The sequence below is a fragment of the Patiria miniata genome, unplaced genomic scaffold, assembly GCF_015706575.1.
Source record: "Patiria miniata isolate m_02_andy unplaced genomic scaffold, ASM1570657v1 HiC_scaffold_27, whole genome shotgun sequence".
In the NCBI taxonomy this organism is placed as follows: domain Eukaryota; kingdom Metazoa; phylum Echinodermata; class Asteroidea; order Valvatida; family Asterinidae; genus Patiria; species Patiria miniata.
In genome coordinates this window covers 9,815,928-9,833,938 of record NW_024037066.1, presented here as the reverse complement: position 1 = coordinate 9,833,938, position 18,011 = coordinate 9,815,928, and the positions used below count along the sequence as shown (strand labels likewise).

General features: G+C 40.7%; 1 protein-coding gene across 2 annotated transcripts; it reads right to left on the bottom strand.

The window, feature by feature from the left end:
- Window positions 1-384: 384 nt before the first annotated feature.
- LOC119734252 lies at window positions 385-17,095 on the bottom strand. 2 transcript variants are annotated; one of them, XM_038207628.1, is made up of 6 exons: window positions 16,839-17,095; window positions 5,728-5,832; window positions 4,865-4,999; window positions 3,521-3,727; window positions 1,585-1,659; window positions 385-1,058 (listed from the first exon to the last, which is right to left on the bottom strand). In XM_038207628.1, exons 1-6 carry the CDS (start codon window positions 16,846-16,848, stop codon window positions 979-981), a joined length of 612 nt encoding a protein of 203 aa, XP_038063556.1. In that variant the 5' UTR covers window positions 16,849-17,095; the 3' UTR covers window positions 385-978. The 2 variants fall into 2 exon arrangements, with proteins under 2 accessions (XP_038063556.1, XP_038063555.1); XM_038207627.1 differs by lacking the exon at window positions 16,839-17,095 and adding an exon at window positions 6,981-7,119.
- Between the last annotated feature and the right edge of the window lie 916 nt (window positions 17,096-18,011).

Here is an 18,011-nt window from a genome sequence, read left to right as displayed (position 1 = left end):
GCCGTAGCTCTGGAAGCCCGTTTCGGACACGGCCTGAGGCGCACGCCACGTTGGCAGCCATATTTAATTGCATGGCCTTATGGGATACTTAACCAAGTAACTGGCTCAGCGAGTCGGTTACTTGGGCCAGGCTTGAGTAAGCGCGAGAAGTCATGTGAGAGGTAAATCGAACGCTGTTTGATTATTAGGAGAAGTTATCGAACACACTCAATAAGTACTATAAATTGTCCGTGGCTTTACCTGCTAAAAGAATAGAACCAACGAACAGCCGTCAGCAAAAAAGTTACCGTCAGCCAAAAAAGTAGCACGTGACAATGAAACGCTGCAACTTTATGATAGAGTAACATCACAGTAGTGTGTGTATATGCATAGTATTTTTTTTTCCAAATATTCATAAATAAGTGGCAAAAAGCTATTCGAATATTCAGTCGATGATCGAATATTCGAAATATTCAGGACAACCCTAATTTCAAGCATTATTCCTTTTTACCTTCAGGTAGGCATATATCGCTGCACTGTGCTTTTTAAGCACAATGCTGTGATAGTGGCTAGGTGTTATTAGAGCCTACTACACTTGTAACAGAAACATGAACATTGCGCAATCTATATCTACTGCGCATGAATTCTAGACCTACATGTACATGCTTCAGTAAGACAGGCATTTACCAAGAACCAAAAACTGTTAACATCATAAAGAATTATGTCAACTTCCAGGTATGCATAAACTGTGTAAAATCCAAGCAAGCTTTTTATTTTGGTATTTTGTTTCTAATGATTTACTGAGTTGTTTGGCGCACAGCTGCACAATGAATTGAAGGAACATTAACTTTTCTTATTTTATTCACAATATTTTGTCCACCATAATCCCTTTGTTAAAACTGTCAACTTATTTTTACAGTACGTAATTTGGCAGAAAGTTGGGTGGTATCCCACGCTGTCTTCCTCATCTTAGTACAGTTGAGACAGATTTGATCAAACCTAGACAGATGATTCCTGAGGGCGGCCTGTCATCGGATGAGTCTCCTCTGGGGGCTGTGTTTCTTGTGTACCCCCGGGTGCTAGTAAATAACGTAAAAGAAAATAAAAGCACACACACACATGTTGAATTCAGCCTACTCTCACTTCTTTTGCACTTATTAGATGGTTATGCGCATGTTGTTTTCACAACTTTCTATCTAGAAAAAAAAAAAGCCAAGGGCAGTTCGGTACATTTGGACGTACATGTCAGACACTTTAATGAGCTGCTGTTGAAAAAGTGAATGTGATACATCACCTAATATGTGACATCCAATGGGTAAAAAAAACTATTACAAACCAAACTAAGGTACCACCACCTCAACGACCTTGTACATGTACATCATGTGGTTGGACGTATGTTAGATTTCCCACAAAACAAAGCAAAAAAAGCACATGACTCAAGCACTATTTTGCATCTTCCCTCAAGGGGCAAGTGAAAGACAATCTGCAGCATGCCACAAGTTCCCAGGGTTGAACTTTCATTGGATGCAACACACATATCTCAGAACAACAACAAAACAATGGTGTCAATTAAGATATTGGAAATTACTCAGTCATCAATATCACCTTTTTTACAGCGACAACATTTCAACACTGCATACAGGACTGCAATCCCAAGAATGGTACCTCCAACGCTCACTCCTGTTTGAAAAAAAGGAGGCAAATGTCAAAGACAAGTTGACTTGGTGAGATTGTGAAACCATCAGTCAACAAAAGTTCAATTCAAATATGTGTTGAATCAATGCTGTTACTTTCACTTTGCATGTTAGATCTTACTATAATTCCGGAAATCTCTGTGTGTCTGTACTCCGATTATCTCCAGAACCGGGCACTGTATGAAGTTGAAAATTGTGAATGTGCAGTGCCAAGTTTGAAGTTGTTTGGATGATGGGTTTTCAAAAAAGCTGCAAAATAAGCAGCATTTTCGGAGGCCTAGATCATACAAACATGTATACAGACCTGCCACACACTGCTGCACATTTTGAACGGGAGCTGCACTATACCGTGCACCTATGTCAGGTTAACACAAGTGGAAAAAGTGGTTGGCTGAATGGGCTTGACAATTTCTTGAAGGAGGAAGATGGTGAGGTGGGCCTCAGCCATTTTTTGAAGGGGAGCATCGCGGAACGGTGAGGTGTAGATTCGGCGCACTGTTTTAGGGGGAACTGCACTCTATACCGCCACGTTGTGGGTCTACCGCAGTCCAAGCAATTTGCCCGATCAGAACAAGCACATTTAGAACAGGAACTTCACTAGTATATACATGTACAATGTCAGATGCCACAGGTTAGATTCTTGTGTTATAAACGACCTCTGATTCCACTTTCATCCTAAATAAGTAAATTTGGCATTTCGTTCCCGCTCATTGATGTAGTTGAGGTCAAAGGTCATTCGAGATAGAGATGATGCACGCGTAGTACACGTTAAATATGGCACTAACAGATGACAATGGCAGAAAGAACCTTCAAAAACAAATGCAGGGTTTGGTTTATTTATGATTATCCCAAATGACCTTTGACCTCCTACATTAAGTTGCAATACCGAATCTTTGGTCGCCTGTCAACAGGGTGCTTGGAAGGGCTAATCTTCACAAAATTTTGTGAAAAAACCCAGGCGCGCAAAGCATTGTGAGAAACTAACTGCCACATCCATTACACGTACCTTCTGTGCGTACATATCATGCACAGGTCGAAGGGTTGACCCTAGCCCAACTGCCTCTGGCCGTACACTATCCCAAGCTCTTGTAATACGATCAGAGTGGCATTGCTCCCCTACACACTGAAAAGTGATGTAGCGATTTTGCTACCAGGACAAAAATGTCCAAAGTTAGGGTACCTAGTCATAGAGGAACTCATACCTGTTCGAAAACACGGTCCTTTATCTAGAAATCCTCATCCATCAGTTCATGACCTTGTGTTTGTATGGTCAGCCGCGCCGTGCGCCCGACGTAACACGAGGTCATGAACTATACAATGCACATATTCATAACTTTGCCCAAGGGTGCCTGCATAATGCATACATTACAACGTGTCCGACATTTGGAAATCCCATGTAGATTGTAGACACATTTTTTGGACAATATTCGTGGGAGCTGAAGACTGATCATCATTTTTGTGGCCAGATGGATGAAGATTTCTAGGTATTAGGAACGTGCTTTCAAATACATCTTCCTCTATGACTAGGAACGCTAACTTTGGAAATTTCTGTCCTGGATGAGAAGATAATCTCGATCAAAATCGGTAGCTAAATCGCTACATCACTTTTCAGTGTTTAGGGGAGCAATGTACTTCAAGCCCTTGTGATAGTGTACAGCCAGAGGCAGTTGGGCTAGGTTGACCAGTGTTATTGTTTAAACAAATTCTATCCAATGAAGGCTTCAAGGAATTACATAATGCATAGATCTAGAAAAAAATAGCCTGTCCAGCGGCCTGTTGGGGCATTGAGTACGAGCGAATACTGAATCAGCTTAGGCTAAACAACTGAAATTGCAATATATTCCTACCTACTACAATCTCCCAGGTTGAGTTGCCCTCGTTGGTCTCGGCAGTGGTTGTTGGCAGTGTTGTTGCCATGACAGTGGTCGACCCTGTCGATGTTGGCTCAATCGTTGTCTCCATAGATGTCTGTGGGGATTGACTGGTTTCCTTTCTTTCCTGCTGTGGAGTACTAGTGACCAGAGCAGTGGTCTGGCAGTTCAGAATTCCAAAATCTAAACAAAATTAGAAGGTTACACTCTTTGATAAGATGTTTGCAATCATACACAAGTTATTCAGGAATGCAAGAAATTGTAAAATTTTAGCATGAAACAGGGCTTGTGCTGGAAAACTATATAGTTTGTGGAATAATAAATGTAACCTGCAATTTTAACAGTTGGTTAATTTTACTGCAATCATAAGTTAACTGTAACTTTTTTAAACAATATTTGGGGTACATGTATATTTAGAGAGTAATTATAAAAATTGGGTGGGGGGCTAACCACCCTACAGATTGCCAAATGCATTGGCATTTTGTGCGTCAAATTTTCGTGACGCGCATCAGCTGCATTATATTTCGAAGAAACTTTGAGAAACACGCGCATAGGTTTAGAACATTTTACACAATGGCGCATGCACTCTTGTTTTACTATACTCCTGAGGCTTTGTGTTTCCCTTTGTCCCTGCTATATAACACTCTCCAATAGATTAAGCACACAAACCTTCTTCAGGGGACCGTTTTCAACAACAGACCCAACACTCGAGGACTGAAAGGATCTATTGTTCTCCCTTTGTGTGTCAGTCATCGGAGGCTATGTAGAACACGTACGTATATGCACCTGATGGTGTTGAATACGCAGACTTAACTTTGTAATTTTCTACAAAGATGGCATCCTTTGAGAGGGGCCTATTGTGAAGAATGCAGCTACAATGTGGTCTAGCCGAAGGCACATAAAGGTACCTTTGGCAGCCGCCATACATGCACGACCCATGTTTGACCACGGAACACAGCCAGACATCGAAAGTGTTGATTTTTGCAGGAGGATAACCGGAAAGCCCGTAGAAAAACCCTCGTGGCACAGGCGAGAATCAACAAATGTGGTCCGAGCCGGGAATCGAACCCGGGCCACAGTGGTGATCGACAGGCAACACTTTACGCACAAGCCACCCATGCCACCCTATAAACATGCACGTTGTTTACGGTGTGATATAATAAAAGTAAAGTTCTGTAATTTTGGCATGAAATTCTCCAATAGTAGGTCTTGCAACCCAGTACATGTCTTTCAAATGATGAACTGCAACTTACAATCTGGAGTGGTTCTTGCCTGGATAAGTGTTTGCTTTGTTTAACCATTGCGAAAGGCGAGACCTACCTACGCACTTCACGCAGTGTGGATTCGTTGCAATGTAACCACACTCGCAGGTGCGGCATGGGACACACACCCCCTGTACCTCCTCATATACGTATTTGGAGCCAAATGTGGAAAAACATCTTTTGTCTTCATCACCTACAGTTCCATTCAGGGGAAAAAACAAGGGAAAAACTAATACGACAACAATTTGGTGAGTGAAGTTTACATACGTACTAATGTACATAAACAGAATAACATTTAAAAAACCATCCACTTCTTAAATTGTACAACTTGCAATGTGTTAAACGCCTCAAAATACTAAAAAAAAAATATCACTAGCACTATCAAATGAACAGAGATAAACAATGGGACCCACACAACAATATGAGCATGATAAGTCTGATGTTTTTTATAGAATTGATATTAAACTTTTATATCTGGATTCTGCAGAACAACAACATTCTGATGGCAGGCCTACAGGCTACATGTAACTGAGTTCAGAAAAGGAAATACATTGTATACATGTACAAATGTAGACTGCAGGTAATTTTTGAGAAAATGACAATGTCAAAAAATTCCGCTGTTGTAGTCCATGCTAGTTGATGAAAAGTCCTTTTTTAAATCAGGTGGTACAAAAAGTACCGCACTTCAAATGTTGGCTTTGCCTCTCTGTACTGCAAAATGGCTGCTTCTGATTTTTTGCTCATTTAGTGGTGACAGGTCAAGTCACGTCACATACATGTATAATACTGTGCATTTAACAAGTTTTTGAAGTAAACAAAAATAATTTTTAAAACTCTGGAATGAAATATATAGGCCCTATGTACTTCTGAGGATACTTTTTTCCAAGTTCATTACGGGCCTTCTTTACACTGGTTACTTACTTGGTTCATTTTGATTTGAAACAGGCAGTGACGTAGACTGTAGAAAACAGGCACAGAATACCAGCCACCACAGCCATGAGGGGGGACGGCTGTGGCAAATCCGAACTGAATGAAAACAAGAGGGAAGAAACATTTCTCTCAATTCACTAAGATCTTACACAAGCAAAGTACACCATGTACTCAGTGATGTAGGCCTACAAAAACATGTCGAACTTTGTCAAAATTTGATTTTCACATTTAGGCTTAATTTGTAGGGTTTTTTTTTGCTTAAGAAGCGTACTCGCCCTCTTTATAGGCCAATCAGAAAGTGCTGCCTTTTTCAGATGTCTATTTTTCGTGAAATTTCCAGATTCGTTTGCACACGTTTGCGTATTAAAATTGGCAGTGGATATTTTGCCGGAGATGGCAAACCTTTAGTAAACGTTAGTTTGCCGGATATGCACTGAACATGCGCAGTTACTGTTTTTTTTGTACTTAAAAACATTTTCCGGTGACAAATTTTAGTCTGACTCCATGCCAATATTATCGTTGTAACCTCGTATTCACAAGATGGGATTCAGACCATTTTATGCATTTTATAATTTCGGACTTTACTTCCCTTTTAAAAAAAATCCTCCAGAGCCACAAATCTGAAAAAGAAAATGTAATACTCTGCAATAAAATGTTTGAGACATGTTAAAATAATAAAAGAAGAATATTCTTATTTATTTGAGGATGGGAAAAAAACCCTTAAAAATGTGGCGGGGATCGGGATCGAACCCGAGTCATCCCGCTCTGATACTATACTACAGGTTTTGCTTTTTTAAAACCATTACACCAAAAGAGCTACACAACTTTTGGTGGGAATTTAATACATCTTATAATTCAGCCCTATCTTAAAAAGTACAGCGCCCTCTGTTGATATGGATTGCCGCCGGCAAACCTTTAGTAAACGTTAGTTTGCCGTCATTACCTCGGGCAAAATATCCACTATCATTAAAATTTCAACATGAGATTTCATGAAAATTGGACATCCGGAAAAGGCAGCACTTTCTGATAGCTGATTAGCCTATAACATGTATAAAGAGGGTGAGTATGCTTCTCAAGCAAAAAAAACAACAACTAGTACAAACTAAGCCTAAGCCTAAATGTGAAAATCAAAATTTGACAAAGTTCGACATGTTTTTGTACATGGTGGATGTATGGCCTATGTTTACGGAGGTAGTCCAGTAAATTGGCCACATTTATGGGGCTATAGGCCTACATGTACATACCTTTAACGCGAACATCCATCATCTATCTTAATTTTAAGTCTCAATATACACTACCAGTACTACTAGTGACAGACTCAGATCAGAGCAATTACTCAGAAAATCCCTCGCCACAGACAGAGGAAAACATCATCGTCACAATACTAACCGGAAGTTAAGACAGGAAGTTAATACTATAATAGATCCGGTGGTGACGAAAAGGCTTCCAGAACATTCTCGGAATCCAGTTCCAGATTGGGCAATAACAAATCATGACAGTGTCTTGAAGGGTTTTCCCCGATTCGAATCGGCCGCGTTCGAATTACACATGTACTTGGCTACAGCTAGAAAGCAACACACATAATGTCTATGGGATGGAAGTGATTGCAGCAGGCGCGTGTACAAATGGACGACCCAGTAAGCCCCGCCCACATGACTGCGCACGTGGGCAAATTACCACGTGCTCCTCTCCAATGTACGAAAGCCCTGTAGTGCCATTAAGTATATATTTTGTCCAAGTTCGTTTTTATGAGTTATATATTTCGCCAAGTTCGTTTTACTTATATATTTCGCCAAGTTCGTTTTTATGAGTTATATATTTGTCCAAGTTCGTTTTTATGAGTTATATATTTCACCAAGTTCGTTTTTATAAGTTATATATTTTGCCAAGTTCGTTTTTATGAGTTATATATTTCGCCAAGTTCGTTTTTATGAGTTATATATTTCGCCAAGTTCGTTTTTATGAGTTATATATTTCCCAAAGTTCGTTTTTATGAGATACATTTTCTCGAAGTTCGTTTTTATGAGATACATTTTCACGAAGTTCGTTTTTATGAGATATATTTTACGGAATTACGGAGTTTTATGAAGTTACGGAGCCCCTAAAGGGACATCCAAAATTATTTTTTTATCTCGTGCGCACGACATAATATCTCGTGCGCACGAGATAATTATCACTGGCGCACGACATATATCACGTGCGCACGACATAATATCTCGTGCGCACGAGATAATTATCACGTGCACACGACATATATCTCGTGCGCACGACATATATCTCGTGCGCACGACATAATATCTCGTGCGCACGAGATAATTATCACGTGCGCACGACATATATCTCGTGCGCACGAGATAATTATAAGCATTAACGGAGCTTGTGCATGTCGTGCGCACGAGATATATGTCGTGCGCACGAGATAGTATGTCGTGCGCAAGAGATAAAAAAATAATTTTGGATGTTCCTTTAGGGGCTCCGTACCTGACACGCTGCTTTCGTTACACACAAACTCGTCCGCTGCACGTGCAGCAAGCTCCGTTAATACTTATAATTATCTCGTATGCACGTGATAATTATCTCGTGCGCACGAGATATTATGTCGTGCGCACGAGATAAGAAAATAATTTTGGATGTCCCTTTAGGGGCTCCGTAACTTCATAAAACTCCGTAACTCTGTAAAATATATCTCATAAAAACGAACTTGGCGAAATATATAACGGCGAAATATATAACTCATAAAAACGAACTTGGCGAAATATATAAGTCATAAAAACAAACTTGGGGAAATATATAACTCATAAAAACGAACTTGGCGAAATATATAACTCATAAAAACGAACTTGGCGAAATATATAACTCATAAAAACGAACTTGGCGAAATATATAACTCATAAACTCATAAAAACGAACTTGGCGAAATATATACTTGATGGCACTACAGGGCTTTCGTACCAATGCATATGCCACGCTGCATTTTCCTGCCGCGCGCATCATATGCGCGTGCACGCATGTCGGACTTCTGTGCACGCACGTCGGACATAAATCACGGTGTAGTGTGAATTTACGTTTCTATGAAATTCGGACTCATTGGTAATACCGCGCATGCGTATGTATGGTAATTAGGAAAGTGACCGGTCACGTGAGAGGGATTAACCAATAATAGGGAAAAGGGGTCCGATTTTCATAGGAGACGGATTTTCATGTGACAACGGCTGTGATTGGTCAGAACATGCCATGGGGCGGTGCTTACTGGACTATTCCTTCCTCCATGGTCCAACCAGGGGCCAATTTCATAGAGCTGCTTAAGCACAAAATTTGCTTAAGCACAAAAAAGTCTTGCTTAATAAAATCAGGTTACCGGCCAAAACTCCATGAGATTGTTATGCTAAGTAAACAACAGCTAAATACCAGTAACAAGCAATGTACATCACATGGAGTTTTGGCCGGTAACCTAATTTTACTAAGCAATGTTTTTTCGTGCTTTATGAAATTGGGCCCAGCTGTGGCTGTTCGCTCGTACCGTACCCCCCCCCCCCCCCCCCCCGCAAACAGCGCTGGGATACTCTGATGAGCTTCACCAACCTCGTCCCCAGGGTGTCGAGCAATACGCGCCCACCACTAGCTGCTCTCTCACCGGTCACCCTGGTATTGGAGTTTTGGGTTTTGGTTGATGGAATAATGGAATACACACGATGTTGGTCGTACAGCAACTTTATTCTAACAATCGAACAACTAGACTACCGTATTTACAAGAGAGGATTTGGAGACATGTGTCTCGTTTGATGGTTGAAAGAAGAGTGAGCGAAGAAAGTAATAAAGGAGAGTGAGTGAAGAATCTAATAAGTAAGGTGGGGCTGACTATCCAATTTAAAAGCAATAAAAACTAGAGACTGAAGGAATGTACTAATGGACTTTGTGGTTAGGTGATAAAATGTGGTAAGAGGGACAAAGTAATAAAAGTGGGGCCTGGCTCAGAAATAGTAATCAATCAATTAGGGAGATTGATACCATAGGGTCATAACTTTTATCCACCACTGGACTGTTGCTGGGGGCAATGTACGAGGGGTAAAAAGTTCACAGATTAAGCTATAATTATATGGAAAAAAACGCTACAGGATCATTTGCATGTGCAAGATTTTTAAACACGTATGCAAATGAGGAACAGTATAGTGCCTGGATATGCGTTACACATTAGCGTTTGTTTTTGTATGCGGTGTCTGGGTAAAAACAGAGTCAATTCGTAGCAGCGCGAGCACAGCGTGAGTTACGAAAACACGATTTTTGAAATCAAACTGTTACGATCGTATCGAGACAACATGCAGTATCACATTTCATATTAATATGAGCAAATTGGAAAGGAAATTAGTATTTTCGAGAAGACGTGGACGAATGATCGCGAAAACACGTACTGCACGTTGTGAATAATAGCACCAAGAACACGATAAAAATCCATTACTAGCCAATTGCGGTATCCAATCAGGATACAGGAAGAAAGTTTCCTATCCAGGGTTTACTATTGGAAACGCGGTTGGAAATAAAGTAAGCACTGGGGACGAGGTTGGCCTGACCTACAATTTAAGACGTGAGCGTCGGGAATAATTGTCAGGTCTGGGAACCAGACTATGCAGAGTCAAGACCTTGGTGGCGCGCAGGTCACTGGTCACGCAAAATCCAACCAATCAAACGTTGTGGAAAGGATTGATTCTTCAAAATCACAACTTTTAACATTTTAAAGATTGCGTCGGCACGTAAAACGGATAAACTTCAGCCCTAATTCAGCCTCGACTCCAGGGGCGCGTGCTCGTTCCTTACACTAACCCCTGGCTGTTATGATGACGTAAATGACACTGAATGGCTATTCACAGCGTACTGCGCGGGCATTTCGAAGATTGCACGCCGGGCGCGCCCATAATGCGCTCGCGCTCGCCGTGCTTAGCTTTGTGATTCAAAAGTCGCGAAGCCTGTACGATATGGATTATGTCAGCCGCGTTTTTCGCTGAAAAAACCTATATCTGTGGTTTTAAGGGCACGAAATGGATACGTACATTAAATACAAATCTTTGCTAATTAACACAACCGTCCAAACGTTGTGTTTGAAAGGATGGATTCTTCAAAATCACAACTTTTCGCCGGCACGTAAAACGGATCAACTGCAGCCCTAATGATAATGTACCGTATTTCGGTATATTTAAAGGGAATATACATCATTTGCTTTTGCTGTAATTTTCAGAAATGGATGGAATTGGGGGGTTGGAAATATATAGCAAATATAGTTACACTGACTTTTTTGAGGTTTTGGGTTCGAAAATGCTATAAAAACCAAGAAAAACAATCATTTTCCTGTAGTCTGGTTCCCTGACTCCATTTAAGAAGAAACAGAGCAGTTTACATATATTGGGGAATTGTAAGGTCAGGAAACCAGTCTAGCTGGCTTGTACCCGTTCATAGGTGTGTAATCGATTGCAAACAAGTGCGATGGTCAACTAGGGCCAGTATTTGAAAAAGGCCAGTTTTTTCCAACGCTGATCGGCCGATCAGCGTTGGAAATTGATACAAAAATACCACGTTTCTTGAGAATGACAGTATACCAGGTGCCATGATTTTACAGGATGCTTTACACTGTCATTCACTAACAGTCCGGCAAGGTATTTCAAAACGATTTGGTAGTTTTATTTGTTGACGTTTGCAAATGTTGTATTTTCCCTTTAAATTACACAATTTCAGGGGTTACGATCGCGCAAGGCATGATGTGAAACAACATGGCGCTGCAAGATCGTACCCACGGGGCACGAGGTTGGCCCTAATTATAATGTGCCATATTTTGGCACGGGGGGGGGGGGGGGGGGGGGGGGCTTGGCTCGGCTTTGCACACCACATGGTGTCATGTGCACATGACACTAGGGGCCGTTGATCTTATATATACTTACGCCTCTTAACCTTTACATCAACACGGCGAAATTAAAGTACATTTTGGTTGTTTGGAAGTTCGAAAAATACCTCAAAATCCGCCTTTTTTGTTTCTTACCACGATAGGGGTGGGGGATAATTCAACGTTCAGCCCATCCACGGCCCCCGGTCAAAAAGTGCCCCCCAGACTGATTTACGCCCCTGAGGTCAAGACGCGCACTCCCCGGTTCATACTTAATGCCCGAGTTGTTATGTTTAAAACATTTACCGTCGCAGTGCGGCCCTGACGTCAAAAAATTCGCGTTCACTTTCGCGCTGAGAATGAACCGGGGCTTTATGCATAAACAATCGTCCATACCAGTCTCTGTTTCAACTTTTTATTTGCTTCCGTATTTCCAACTTTTATTTTCCGACGGAGGTTATAATGCATAACATCGACAATTCAGCAAAAATCGATTATTCAACAACGCGTGTGCGAGGATTTTCCAATTTTGTAATCCAATGATTGCGAAATATTCAATAACTCGTTTCAGCGGAGCTATAGGAAAAGCGTTCAGTTATGCTTTTGTCTGTTACAGTTTCGAGGATTTGTAATCTGATAATGATATAATTGTGAAATATCATCTTATCAGCGGGCTTTTCTAGGAAGAGCGTTCAGTTACGGTTTTGCCTATTACAGACTCAAGGACTTTTTGGTATACTTTCATTGTTTAAGTTGAACTTGAGTCAGCACGCACTATCCATTTTCTGTGTTTGTTTTAGTGAAGATATTTTGTTCTATTTTTGGTCTCTCCCCTCCGCAATCGGATGTTAAGTGCATTGTGATGAGAACGACTGACCAACCAAAAAAAGTAGGTTGTCAGTATACGGGTTTAAAACCAGAAACGATTGGAAACTTTTTACAACCACCACAATTTACCGACTGCAAATTCAAAAAGTGCATGGCTGCTACACTATATTTTATTATAGAATATTCGCAGAAACTTATAATGTGACTCTATCAGTGAGCAAACTATGCTTAGTTGGGAATTAGATGGAAGTAGTACAAATGAGGATTAAAAAAATGAGTTCAGGAAGGTTTTGTAGGTACGGGAGTTAATTCCGCCCTCATGATACCTATACAAGTTTGAAGGTTTATTTAACTGGGCAAGCGATTCCATGTTTTGGAACTATATAGATTATCTGAGCACAAAACTTGTATATTCGTGCAACTTCAAACTGTCTGCATGAATACAAATATTCATGCCTTTCAGTTTTCAAACATCATTGCTAATTAGAAAAGTGGGTCTTTGGGTCCAAAAGTGTGACATTGTTTGTGTCCCTGTTACATCTGACCTTCGTAATAACCATTCAAGTATCATTAAAAAGCTGTCGCCCCCCACGCCCCCCCCCCCCCCGTGGCTACGCCACTGGGCATGAATATCTATCCGTATCAGTTTCCCCATAAAAAAAGTGGTTTCATTTTCCTTTTTTTTTTCTATTCGACATTGTTATTCAAAGCCAGCGGCTGTTTCCTGATGTATTTTTTTCCCAAACTATATGGATTATCTGAGCACAAAACTTTTATATTCGTGCAACTTCAAACTGTCTGCATGAATACAAAATATTCATGTCTTTCAGTTTTCAAACATCATTGCTAATTAGAAAAGTGGGTCTTTGGGTCCAAAAGTGTGACATTGTTTGTGTCCCTGTTACATCTGACCTGCGTAATAACCATTGAAGTATCATTACAATTGACTTCAAACTATTTTGTATTGTTTGGCACTTTGCTTTACATAAAATCACCCTCAGAGATAGAAGGCATTAAAGAATGTGTCTCAAATTTAAATAATCTTATATCAGATGTAACAGGGACACGAAAAGTTGGACCCCACATTAAGGCCAAAAAAAAGTCTCCGGTTTCTGGTATGGAGCTTGCCCAAAAAGTGGTGCGGCGACGCGGCTTTTTTTTTTACCTGTGTTTTTTTGCTTCAAATGTCGGCTGATGACTGCAATTGGTGCCCGACTAAACTTAGTGAAAATAGCCTATATGGGAGTCCAGAAAGGACACATATAGCTTATTGTCGATCATAACCCCATCTAAAAACACGTTAAAATTGTGCAGCAGCAGGATTCCAGTCAAACCAGTGAGTTTGGCAGTTTTGAGACATCATCTTTTATTGAAAAAAAAACAACCTTTTTCATTTTGCTGACGCGCATGGCTACGGCGACGCGCGCGCATACCAGAAACCGGAGACGTATTTGTTTTGGCCTAATTTCTGGAAAGATCCAAGTATCATAATGCTAATGCATATTTCATTGCTTTTAAGAAAATGGAATAAAAAGTGCATTATTAAAATACCACCATACATAATATAAATCTGTACACGCTCAACAATGTTTGCATAGTTCCCTCGGCTTAACAGCCGAGGGATTTCACTGAACAGTAAGTTTCGTAAAATACTAACTTTAGAAATGAAGCAGTATTTGACTCAGAAGGGAATTTTTTGTTATCCTCCACATTCTTCATGGCCGCCGTCCATTAAAAGGGCATTAAAATTACTTCTGCTTCCGGTTACCCGACCGACCCTATTTATTTTTAGGCCGCGACCCTCAAAAGTTTATTGGCAATTCCAAAAAAAAAAAAAAAAAAAAAAATGAAATTTTGAATAAATAAAAAAAAATGTTGTCTTTTCTGTCTACATAAAATACCTCTCAACAACCCTTTCGCGTCAAAAATGCTTATATTTATTTGTTTTCTTACAATACATTCCCTATTTTATTCAAAAGAAACCTCAGTTGTTTACAAATTCGCTTGTCGCGGTAACTACTTCGCAATGCGATTGCATTGTAGCTCAATGCGGCGACAACTGGTTCCCGCGGCCGATTTAGAAGGCATGATGAAAATGCGGTAACCAGTCTGTGCATAGCTATACGCTATAGCGCAGAGCGCTAACATGGCAGCAGGCCGACGCGGTAAATTTTTTTCCTAGGAGGGTTAGGGGCAATGTCATGAATAATTCAGTTTTTCCTTTGAATCATTGCAACACTTAGGTTCTCGTTTATTTTTCCCTTAATTTAAAATTATCTCAGTGATAAATTTGGAGAAGAAAAATAGCTGATGAAAATGAGCATCAACGACGTGGATTCGAACCAGGGATCTTTGTATCCATAGCTCATCTCGCTATCCACTAGGCTACTGTGTGGTAGCTCGACGACAACCGTTCTTTAAAATGCTTTAATGTATTGTAACTAGTTGAGTAACTAACAACAATGCTGTTAATGTCATTGTCTGTTCTCATGGATATTCATGAATTATTCATGACATTGCCCCTAACCCTCCTAGGAATAAAAATTACGCACACGGCGCACCGTCAAGTGGTCAGTCGGCGGATTCGACATCGTAAAAATGCCAAGAAAACACCGATGGAAAAGCAAAATTTTGCAAGCTTATTCACAGAACTTGATCTCTCTTGTCAGTGTAGGTATTTTCCGTGTTCAAGAGTTCATTTTGAGATGGCACTACTCGTATTTGGAGTGATACGATGCAATTTCTCCAAAATGGTCCACCGTAAAAACGAGGTCTTTCGCGGCCCGCTGACGGAAGTTTGGCCAGTTTCCCGTCTTGACTAGCGTTGTGCATAAGGTGCACACGACCTGAATTTTCCATTATTTTTAAAGAATTATCGAACGTAACTATATTGACTATAATTAAGGTCACTGTTTTGTTGGCATTTTTTTTGTATACCTTTCGTAGTGCAATGGAAATAGTTCAGGCTTAAACTTCGCATAATTATGATTGAATGCCCCATTCGATCAGCATAAAAATATTGGCCAAACAAACCACAAAATCCGACCGACCGACCCTATTTTTGAAAGGCATGTAATCGGAGACAGAAGCATTTTTTTGGCCTAAGGTTCCCATAAATATAGCTATATAGCGCGGTATAGCGCACCATACCACGTGACTATAACATTACTGCACATTTGTTTTGCCTCCATTTACCCAATTTTCATAAACAATTTAACGAATTATTACCAAAAAATTGTTTTATAGCGCAAAATGGCGCGCATCATTCGCATTGATCGAGACAAAGCCCGTGTTCCGAAACTTTCGTCAAGTCAGAGTGCAGTTACTGACGACGGCAAGGCATTTAGTCAATTACTGAATTATTTTTTGTCAAATATTTTTCATCAGACAGACCGACCACCAAGTGACATGTGTAGAAGCTCCTGCCAGAGCTAATTTTTTTTTTGGCAAATACATTGATTCATTCTCGGATGAAGCCTTGCGGATGAAGCCTTGAACTGTTTCGGAACTGTGTGCAGTAGCGAAAACATGATGCGAATTGAGCGGAGACTATAGTCTGGTTCCCAGACCAAAAGATTCCGACTATTCCTGATGAATCTTAGGTCAGGTAGCCTCCGGTAATACAATGTATTACAATTTACATCACGTGACTAAAACGGGAGGAATTCCTCCTTTTTCCGAAACTTTCCGAAGTTTGCCGAATTCATTTCGTCGACAATCGGATAGTGTCCGAGTATTTCCGAGTATAATATAGGTTTTATTAACTGCTAATTGCTTATTAAAAACTTTAAAAACTAGTTGATAATTAATATCAATTGCTTTTATTTAGAAAACTTGAAATTCAACGACGATTTTGCACTCGGATCGTATACGAGGGGCGAACTTTTTGCTGCGTCATGCACTAGTTTGAATTTGACGACCGTTACCGGCATTTTCCAAAACGCGGCGTGGTCTCAATGATCGGCTCCGCCTGCTAACAGTGCTGTGTGGGTGTCCAACTTTGAAGATTCCAGGTTAAAATTAGTCGATGTTTTTTTACAGAAGTATTAAACTGTATATCATAACTGTATGATATATGAAGCAAGTGATTTATTTTTAAAAAAATTATCGGAACATTAAAAGCTTTATGTGATAAAGCGAATTCGGAAACGAAGTCGAGCTTTGAAAAAGGGCCGTCAATGTCGTCGTGTTTATTTTTAGCCACGGAGGCTGCCTGACCTACAATTTAGACGTGTAGACGTCGGGGGAAATTGTCAGGTCGGGGAACCAGACTACGGAGACTATAGAGTGTATATAGAGTGAGTAGTCTCTCCCAATTCGTGTCGTGCTTTCACAACTCAGTCAGTTGCTTTTAAAAGTTTTAAATATATATACATACATGTTGTATTGCATTAATTGGCCTTACCTAGGCTCATGATCTTGGAGGAAGTGAGCTGCGCCAGGTTTCAGCAAGTATCAGACGATAGTGAGGTTTTGGTAGCTTGGTGAACAGCTGGATAGAAAGACTAGTCGGGATTCCACGATTTTTGTGGTTCACATGGTTCGTGCCTTGGCACCATGCCCACAAGTCTAGATAGCAGAATACAAACTACACTAGCTTTCATGTACGGGTATATTTTTGTACAGCGATGCATGTTTGCCGAGCGCAGTATAGTCAATGCCAATAATTGCTGAATTGCAATTTCATTTATACCCGACACTTAGGTACGCACGTCATAATCGTGACTCACACCTGACGACACTATTGTATACGGACCTTTCATGAGTTGGGATAGCGCATTGTCAAATCCCGCGCGCCAGCCCATCGGTTCGGATCGAAAAGTTGTGAAATCATGCCGAAGACCCAATAGAAGGCGCTCGCTGAAATACATATGCGAAAGTAACAAAAAAGGCACCCGCAATGGCCGATGGCACCAAAAAGGCCACCACATACTTTTAAAAGGGCGCTTGTTCACAAAAAAGGGCACTTGTTCACAAAAAAGGGCTCCCTTTACAAAATATTGGGGGGGGGGGGTCGGGGAGGTAAACGCTGGTGAAAAAAAGGGCATTTGAATAGAACAGGGCAGTCTTTACAAAATATTGGGGGGGAATACTCCCTTAAACCCCCCCCCCCCCCCCCCCCCGCTGGCTACGCCTATGGTTAATCACTTGGTGTGGATGGAAAAAAAATTAGGTTCTCCTCTTTTTCCTCCAATTTAACCTATCCCATCAACCAACAAAACTAATTTCATAAAAATGGGCGTGGGCTCGAACCACAGAGTGATCAGGTTGGCATAGCGGTGCTTTTCCTCCACTGTGGCCCATGTTCGAATCCCGCTCGGGCCAATATCATGGATAGGGTTTTCAGTCCCTATACCTGTTTCCGTGGGTTTTCCTCAGAATATTCCTCTGGGCTTTTCCCCTGGGCTTTTCCCCCACCTCTAAAACTGTAAATTCTTCTCATTGTCTCTCCACAGGTTTCTTCAGGCTACAGCGCCAAGTGTACTTTTGAGGAATCCTAGTGGTTTCATTTCCAGAAAGAAATAAAATAAACAAATCTTGCCATCCATAGTTCACTCCACTATCACTAGGCCATGCA